This window comes from Protopterus annectens, chromosome 13.part0 (assembly GCF_019279795.1).
Source record: "Protopterus annectens isolate FY-2018-M chromosome 13.part0, PAN1.0, whole genome shotgun sequence".
NCBI lineage: Eukaryota > Metazoa > Chordata > Ceratodontiformes > Protopteridae > Protopterus > Protopterus annectens.
In genome coordinates, this window is record NC_056747.1 from 1,365,808,797 (window position 1) to 1,365,818,796 (window position 10,000).

Here is a 10,000-nt window from a genome sequence, read left to right on the forward strand (position 1 = left end):
GGGTTTAGTTCTTAGAGTTCCTTTTTGTGTGTGTGATTATGCCCTACATTAGGACAGGAAGCATATGTTAGACATTCAGCGCTTCTAGGTAATTAAGGCTTTGGTATAGTGGTGGGATGTTGGGCTACCCTTGGCAGGAGATTCCGGAGGTGATGACTATTGCAACAGTGAAAAGTACTTTTACTGTTCTGGTAAGATTCAAGTAACTCTGCTGTGCTTTCCTTTTTTTTTTTTTTATGATATTGGAAAGATGGTTGTGTCTTGGTAGTACCAGACTGTCTACATCTTGGGAGGGGACTAAGGATTGCATAAAGTCACAGCAGGTTTTCTTTAGTTTTTTGGAATATGGCAGCCCATTTCCGTATAGATCATCTCCAAGATGATGCCCCTCATCTGTTTCTGCCACAAGTTTCATGGCAAACATTTACCAGGAGATAGTGACATTCTGCTACCAAGGGGGTCCTGCTAATGACATTCTGGAAGGAGCCACTTGATTTATTTGTCCAAACCTTTGCCAAACATTAGACGCTGGGCATTGTCCAGAGCAAGGGCAAGATTTGCAGTAGCAGTCTTAAAAGGCATGTTGCCTTTTCCACTGGGGTATCAGTCTCCCAAAGGATTGAAAAGGACAGCTGTGAAAATCTTCCCTGAAGTTATGATTGCAAAAGTATTGTCAATTTTTCATAATTGCAGATTGAGGGTAATCACTTTTGTAGTCTACTTTCACACCCTTTTTTCCCTTAGTGTTGGCATTTGGTACTTGGATGGGAGCACCAGGTGTTCCCTGCAGCTAACCCCTGTGTTCTGCACCTTAATGCTATCCAAGAATCCCCTGATTGAGTTTGATAGGCCTTGTCAGGAAGACATTTTTCATTGTGTGTGTGTGTATATAAAGTACATGTACATATTAAGTATCTGTACATGTGTTATATGTATAGTGTAAATGCATGCCTCTAAAAATATATCTATATATTTTCATTTATGCCTGTATATAGATGTAGCTACAGATGTTTTTATACAGTATATGTATGTATGTACAGTGCTTACATATTGTGTGTGTGTACGCGCCTATGGATGTATGGTATGCAAGTAAATCAAGCCACACTAGAGCAGTCGACAGATATTTAATCTACTGCCAGTCCAACAACAGTCAGGAACATGCTTCAGCATGGGTCAAAAAGGGTGCAAATATTGCAGTTACAAGTGGTGTAGTCCATATCTTTAGAATAAAAGTGGTATGTAGACCTAAGGGGCAGATGTTAAATCCTGGGGAAGTGAAAGTTGGTGTAGAGCAGACTAAAAGCTCACATTTCAGCTCTAGAGATGAGGTTGAAACATAACCTTGTGCATCAGTCGGTTATAGTAAGCAAGTCATTGTCATGTGTTGCATAACTGTCACATGGAGCACAAAATTAAAAGTACAGACTTTAGGATAAGCCAATGTGGCATTCGAATATATGGCATGCAGTAGGATGTAAAATCTTTTGTCAGGGAGATGATGATGCTCGCTGCATTGCTTAATGTTTCTCATTTGCATTTACAGTGAATACAGACAGTGAGACTGCAGTTGTTAATGTCACATATGCCAGTCGGGAGCAGGCCAGACAGTAAGTGTAATGCATACTCGGAGTGAAGTGAATATCTGCATTGTTAGTTTTAATACTTCTCACAGACCTTAGTGTATTGTGTGCAGTGTATTTTTTTGAACTGTCTGATTATGCCTGCAAGAGAAGGTCATCCAAAGGTAGTTTTCTTGAGGTATCTTTTTGCTTGGTAAGTAATGCTACCAATTTTAAAGCCTGCAACTATCAGGAATCCTGAACGACTAAGTACAGCATTATATATGCAGCATGGTAACACAGTTACAAAACAAAAAAATGGTTAAGAGGAGTTTTTCACTGCTTCATTCTCATCAATTTTGAGCACCAAGCTGTTGCTGCACAACATTTACTTATGGAGTAAGTTTTGTTTAGGCCCAAATGCACTAATAAATGTACCAGCTGATTATTTTACACCAGGCAGCTGTTCATGACTGCTTAAGTAACATGTGGTGCTTTTACCACAAGTAAGGAAATTATGCATTATCATTGCTACTAATTTACCTACTTGTGCTTACTTAATAGTAAGCACTTGGTGTTGGACCATCATGTGCTTGTTCATTGCAGTTATCCTTTAAAAATGCTCCTACAACTGTCGTTTAAAATAAGTCTGGTTGATTGTGGTATATATAGGTTAATAAAGAAACATGTTTGAGTGGCATTCAAACGTATGTACTTAAACTATTGGCAGGTTTGCACATGTGTCCATTGAGGTTTTGAAGTAGTATGTGGAGGAGGTTCATCGTGCTGCACTGATGTTCATGTTTCACTGTTGCAGTCATTACATTTGGGTTATCTGCTGGCAGGTTGCCCTCATTCGACATGATTAACAAAGTCTTGGGTCCTGCGTCGGTTGCTGTCCTTTCATGACGTCAGCTCGTCGGGGGTATTAAACATGCAGCTGACATGATTACATCAGTCTTTTTTCCCGTACGGTGTCTGAAGCAGATGCAATTCACAAGTGCCGGAAGACTCCTGAAATTTTCGTTTCCTAGTTTCAGAACCGAAGTCTTCAACTTAAAGCTAAATACCCCGTTGGGGAAACTTTTTCTTGCTTCTTACCTATGTCTGTAAAAGTTAATAATTGCATTACTTGTTGAAAGCAAATGCCTCATAAAGATTTTCATTTGTACTGTATTCCTTGCCTAGGCCCTGACCACGACATACCTTGCTGTATGTTTTGTGCTTTATTTAATCAGTGCACTGTCTGTCGTCGGTGCATTTTTGCCTCTAAATATTTCAGATCTCTGTTTAATTATCCAGAAATGACTTCTATTAGCCATCCTACTACTGGGATTTTGAAAAAAATGCAAAGAAAGACAGACTGGCCGTCGAGGTCCAAAACTGCTGATGACGCTTCTCCTAAGCCAATTGCCAGTTCGCCGGTACTCAGTGAGGTGCTTTCGCAGCCCCTGATACCCGCTACTTCTTACTTTCAGGCCTCTACTGAAACCCATTCAGAGTCCAGTATGCCGCGAGATACTTCACCTATGGTACCCTTGGATGTCTCTACCTTGGATGGGTCTGGAGCCGCTGTGCAGGCACCGGCTGCTGAGTGTGTAGGCCTACAGACTTGCATATTAAACAGACTCCACCTTCAATACTAAGGCCTAAATCTCTACCAAGTCTTAAACGATGCCCAGGCCACATGTTAAGGCCCCTATGCCTAAAAAAAAAACAAATGATCAAAATGTCTGAAGATCTAATTACTCTAATCAGGGGTAGTCTATCCCCCCCCCCCCCCTTCTAAGAGGCCTAGGGCTGAGCTTGACTATGAATCTTCTGATCAGGACTCTGATGTTCTTCATCTCACATTGCTGCAGTCCTTACATATGGGTAGTCTGCTGTCGGCCCGAATACCAAAGTATTAGGCTGACGTCGGTCAAGGCGCTTAAAACTGACATCAGGACGTCAGGGTACAAAAGCGCATGACCGACGTCATTTCCTCAGTCTTTTTTGCCGCATGGTCCGATGCAGAAGCAGCGTTGCAAGTGCCGTTCGGCGTTCTGAAATTTTTCGAATTTGGAGTTTCAGACCGAATCCAAGTTGGCTAAGTACCCGTTAGAATATTTTGTTTTTCTTGCCTCAGTGTTTTACCGGATGTCAGAAAAAGTGAATAACTGTATTTCTTGTGGGAAACAGATACCGCATAGGGATTATCATTCTTTGTGTATTCCTTGTTTGGGGCCTGAGCACGACGTTGTTGGGTGTCGCTTTTGTGCTAGGTTCAATAAACGCACTATTGCGAAGGTTAGATTGTGCTAGGCTGGTCTTTGGGAAGCGGTGCAATTATAATATGCCAGGATTCTCCGCCGCTTCTACAAAGAAGCGCAAAGACAAAGCAGTTAAACCCAGGCAAGATGAGTCATCCGTTCCGGACGCCGGTTCTTTAGAGGCTTCAGTGGAACCGGTGGTTCCGACGGAGACTTCTGTGGAGTCTCAGGGGGAGACTTTGATTTTGCAGGAGGTGGTCTCTCAGGAGGCAGGTCAGGCTGAAGGGGCTTCTGTTACTGTACTCCCCTCCCTTCCTAGGGTGGTTAGGCCTTCTCCTTCTGTTTCCAAGGCTTCTCCCAGAGGCAGGCCAGTTTTAGCTTCTGTTGGTATCACTCCTAGTTCAGCAGGGTCTGTGCCTAAGAAGCACATGCTTAAAATGGCAGAAGATTTGATTACTCTGATTAGAGGTTCTTTGCCCCCTCCTGATAAGAGGCCTAGGGTGGAGCCAGAGTTGGGAAGTTTTGAGCAGGCTTCGGATGTTTGAGTCTTCAGCTGAAGACTTGCAGGAGTACTCTCCTTATTCTGATTCTGATGCAGATGATTCCACTCCTTCTGCTTCTCCTCCAGAGGATTTTTCTTTTCAGAGACACTTCATTCTATGAGGGAACATTTTAAGTGGGAAGGTCAGGACTTCTCTGATTCTCGGAAAAGGCTTAGGAATTTTGCTGTTACCCCAGCATAGGCCCTTGGCTATACCCCTGTTCTGGATGTTGTGGAAGATGTGTTTGCAGAGGCTTCACTTAATCCTGATTCTCTGCCTCCTGCTCCTGTTAAACCGGATAGGTATTACAGGGTGCCTGAGGCTCATAAATATCTTTATAAGATTCTAGGTAGGACCCAGAAACTATTAGTCAGGGACCTAAGGGTGTCAAGGCTTCTGTTGTAAAAATCCGGTTCCTCTAGATAAAGAAGCCAGAGCTTTGGATAGATGGGAAAGAAGGTCTATACTTCTACCTTAGCTATGAGGGCTTTGAATTGCCAGTTTCATATGTTGAAATATCAAAACTTTCTTCTTTCTCAATTGAAGTCTAAGGTGGATGCTCTGGCGGAAGGCATTGAGTGTAAAGAATTACAAGATTTGGTGCATGTCTCTGAACAGGTGGGTAAGCATTCATTACAGTGTGGTTTTGATGCTGTGCAGGCCGCGTCTAGGGTGGCTGCCACTGGCTCAGTTCTTCGCAGGCACGCCTGGCTGAAGGATCAGAATTTATCTGACCATGTTAAGACAAGGATTTTGGATGCTCCTTTGCAGTCTGATGTGTTGTTTGGTTCACCTGTGGAGTCAGTCTTGAAGAAAATGGAAGACAAGGCTAAGTCTATGCAGGCTGTTAAAGATTTTTTGCAAGTTCAGCCTCCGAAGTTTAGTAGGAATTGGCCTGCTAAGGGGTGGACGTATCCTTCTTATGATTCTCAGTCTAGGGGTAGATCTAGACGTGGTAGGGGCAGAGCTCAGAGATCTTTCAGACCTAGAACAGGGAGTTCACCTGCACAATCTTCGGGTGAGGGCAGGGGCCAGTCCTTTCGTAAACAGGCCCAATGACCTACTTTTTCAGCTGCCAGATCCTTCTTGCCTGGTAGCACCTTTGGGAGGAAGGTTAGCACTCTTCAAGGAAAATTGGATGTTGATTACCCAAGACAAATGGGTATTGGATATCATACACCAGGGTTACAAGTTTTTATTCCATACCTTGCCTCCTTTCAAAGGCATGCCGGACGTTCCTCCTCAGCAAAGACTAGAGGCTCACAAACCTATTTCTCTACTACTTCAAATAGGGGCCATACAACCGGTCCCTCTGCCAGAAGTGGGCCTAGGTTTTTATTCTCGCCTGTTTCTAGTACCAAAGAAAGGAAACACGTGGAGACCAATTTTGGATTTATCTATCCTCAACACATATCTGGACATTCCCAAGTTCAAAATGTTGACGTTACAACAGCTTTTACCTCTGCTGGGCAAAGATCACTGGATGGTGATCTCAAGGAAGCTTACCTTCATGTTCCTATCAGGCCCAGTTGCAGGAAGTACCTGCGTTTTCGGGCTGGGACTTCACATTATCAGTTCTCTGCATTGCCCTTTGGCTTATCTACTGCGCCCAGAGTGTTCACGAAGGTTCTGGCTCCAGTGGTAGCTTTCTTCAGGCTAAGAGGAATACAAATCTATCCTTATTTGGACGATTGCCTGATTCTGGCCCAAGAAAAGGACGAACTTCTTCATCATTTACAGTATGTGATGGCAGTGTTAAGATGCCTGGGGTATTCTGTGAACGAAATAAAGTCCAGTCTAGTACCCTCTCAGGACCTGTGCTTTCTGGGTGTGAGACTGAATACAGCATCCCAGATGGCCTTTTTGACCCCGGACAAACAAAAGAATCTTTCTCTGTACTTCCACCAATTGTCTCGTCAGTCCAGGCTGACTGCAAGGACAGTCCTTCAAGCCTTGGGGTTCATGGCATCTTGTATTCTGGTACTTCCCAATGCCAAACTGCATCTGAGGAAGCTACAGTGGTATCTCAAGAATGTATGGACACAGCACTGCCACGATTTGGACACTGTCATTCAGATAATACCTTGCATTCAAAAGGAATTTTTGTGGTGGGCTCAGGAATGTCACCTAAACAAGGGACTCTCTGTGACCCGGCCAGAGGCGAGTCAGATTTTAACGACAGATGCCTCAGACAAAGCTTGGGGAGCTCATCTAAATGGAAAATGGGTACAAGACACGTGGCCTGCCAGACTTCAACATCTACATATCAACTTGAAGGAGATGTTAGCAGTCCAATTTGCATTGATAGCTTTCAAGGATTTACTTCTTCCAGGGCAGGTGTTGATTCAAACAGACAACACAACTGTCATGTGGTACATCAACAAGCAAGGGGAACGCATTCTTATCCTCTATGCAGACAAGCAATGATTTTGTGGGAGACTGCTCTCAGTTTACAGCTAAATCTTTAGGCAAGGTTTCTGCCAGGAGCACAGAACTCCTTAGCAGATGTGTTGAGCAGACAAATTATGGATCCCCACGAGTGGAAATTGGATCCTCATGTATTTCAGAGATTGACAGTGTTATGGGGAACTCCAGACCTAGATCTGTTCGCTTCTCCACTAAATTACCAGCTGCCAAAGTTTTGCACAAAAGGTTTCATCCCACAGCTTGGAAAGTGGATGCTCTCTCTTTCAATTGGAGCAATCTTCATGTGTATGCCTTTCCACCTCTGCCTCTCCTCCCAAAGGTACTGCTGAAGGTCAGACAGGACAAGCCAAACATGATTTTAATAGCTCCAGATTGGCCTCGACAGCACTGGTACCCATTACTGAGAAGTCTGGTACAGGAGCCTCCATGGCCTTTGCCTTCGATTCCTCACCTGCTGTCTCAGGAGAACAGTCATTTACTTAATGTCAAACTTCATTCTCTACATCTGACAGCCTGGCATATTCTGTTTTAAACCCTGGAGGGTCTCAGCTTCCACAACAAGTTTTGAATATTATTTTGGAGGCCAGAAGGCCTAGTACAAGGAAAGTTTACGCAGATAAATGGAGGAGATTTTTATTTTGGAGTACAGCAAAGGACTTTGATGTTTCTAAACCTAATTTAAGTGTTGCGCTTCAATACCTTACTGAGTTATTGGACAAAGGTTTGTCCTTCTCCTCTATAAAGGTTCATGCTGCAGCAATTTCTGCTCACTATGACTGTGACCCACCATTATTTTCTCAGCCTTTGTTTAAGCAATTCCTTAGAGGGCAAAGAATATAAGACCCCCACGTGAGCTCCTACTCCTGCTTGGGATCTCAATTTTGTGTTGGAGAAACTCACTCTACAACCTTTTGAGCCTGCAGCATCGGCAGAGTTGAAATATTTATCATGGAAGACTGCTTTTTGTTGGCCATTACCTCTGCGAGAAGGGTTTCTGAATTACAGGCCCTTATGGCAGTTGAGCCTTTCTTAATTTTCCACAAGGATAGGGTGTCTTTAAGTACTAACCCTTCTTTTTATGCCTAAAGTGGTTTCTAGTGTGGCTTTAAACCAAACTATTCATTTGCATACTTTTATGCAAACCCCAAAATAAAGGGAAAGGATTTTGCACACTTTGGATATACACAGACAGTTGCAATATTATTTGAGCAGAACTAAAGGGTTCAGGCAGTCTCAGCAGTTGTTTGTTTCTTTTGCTTTGGGTTCTCAGGGCAAACCTGTTTCAAAACAAACTATTTCTAAGTGGATTGGTTTTGTATTGCTTTCTGTTATTCCCATCATGGTAAGGAGATTCCAGCTGGGATTAGGCCTCATTCCACTAGGGCTACTGCCACTTCTACAGCCTTTTTAAGGGGGGTGGCTACTAAAGATATTTTGGAAGCAGCTACTTGGAGTTCAGTGCATACTTTCTCTAAGCATTACCACCTTCCACTTTACTCTAAATCTAGGGCTGGATTTGCCACTGCAATTTTACAGGGCATTTTGGCAGCTCCTAATGCTTTATAGTTTTGCCATCCTCCCTTACCTCTGCTTTGGGATTCTACCCATATGTAAGGACTGCAGCAATGTGAGATGAAGAACATAGTACAGTTTTGTACCTACCATAAATGTAGATGTTCAAGATCCACATTGCTGCAGTCCAATACCCTCCCTCCTTCCCTCTGTTGTTGAAGGTGGTGGTGTGGTTTCGTTGTACATATTGTAAATATGGTTAGTGCACGGGTGGTTGGTTAGTTTTTGCTGGTTTTTGGCTGTGGCCTTTCTTGTTAGGGCCTTCTGACATCTGGGGCAAGAAAAGACTGAGGAAATGACGTCGGTCATGCGCTTTTGTACCCTGACGTCCTGATGTCAGTTTTAAGCGCCTTGACCGACGTCAGCCTAATACTTTGGTATTCGGGCCGACCGAGGACAGCGGACTACCCATATGTAAGGACTGCAGCAATGTGGATCTTCGAACATCTACATTTATGGTAGGTACAAAACTGTACTTTTCTTCTGATTCTTCTAATGACCTGGATTTTTCCATACCTACATATGAGGATTCTGATGCAGAGGATTCCATTCCCTTTGCCCCCCCCCCGAGGACTTTTTTTATTTTGGGGGAACTTCGCATACTTTAAGGGAGCATTTCCACTGGGAAAGTCGGGAATTTTCTGATTCAAAAAAGAGACTTAGGGATTTTCTTCTACTTGAGCATAGGCCTTTGGCTGTATGTCCTGTACTAGCCATTGTTGTGTTTTCAGAATCCAGTGTGGCCCATGATTCCCTGCCTCCAGCTCCTAGTAAACCTGACAGATACTTCAGGGTTCCTAAGTCCCACTAGTTCCTTTTCAAAAATCCTGTTGCTTATCCTGAAACTATTCCTCAGGGGCCTAAGGGCATTAAGGCTTCTACTGCTAAAAATCCTGCCCCTTCTGATAGACTCCAGGGTGCTGGATAGATGGGGTAAAATGTTTATACTTCGGCAACCTTGGCAATCCGGGCTTTAAACTGACTCTTCACCAGTTGCTTCTTATGCTAAGCAAAGATGCCTGGTTGGCAGCACTACTTTTAAAGGAAGCATACCTGCACATCCTAAACAGGAAATCTTGCAGAAGAGACCTATGCTTCAAAGCAGGCTACACGCATTATCAGTTCTCTGCACTGCCCTTTGGCTTATCTGCTGCACCCCGGGTATTCACAAAGTGCCTAGCTCCAGTCATTGCATTTTGCAGGCAAAGAAGTATTCACATATACCAATACCTGGATGATTGTCTAATTCAGATAGAAAATCAGGACATACTTTTGAATCATCTTGCTTTTGCACAAAGGGTGCTAACTTGTCTGGGGTACACCATAAATGAAAATAAATCACACCTGGTACCCTGTCAACAAATTATATTCCTGGGAGCAAGCTGGAATAGAACTTCCCAGATGGTTTTCCTCACTCCAGAGAAACAAATTCACTTGTCAACCTAGTTCAAACAAGTGGCCGCAAAAACCCTGCTATCTGCAAGGCAAATATTACAAGCGTTGGGGTTCATGTCCTCCTGCATTCTTTTAATTTCATATGCAAGACTGCATATGAGGAAACTACAGTGGTATCTAAAAAGCCTATGGTGTCAACATTTTCAGGCTGTAGAAGCAATGATTCCCATCATTCCTTGTCTACGCCCAGAGT

The 10,000-nt window shown here is 43.4% G+C and overlaps 1 protein-coding gene across 1 annotated transcript in view; it reads left to right on the top strand.

The window, feature by feature from the left end:
• IGF2BP1 (insulin like growth factor 2 mRNA binding protein 1) overlaps positions 1-10,000 on the top strand; it is a gene marked incomplete in the record, with an annotated part of 2,071,998 nt that overhangs the window by 679,565 nt on the left and 1,382,433 nt on the right. Inside the window, 1 exon segment of the mRNA XM_044055393.1 lies at positions 1,544-1,607. Coding sequence (XP_043911328.1) covers positions 1,544-1,607 — 64 coding nt within the window.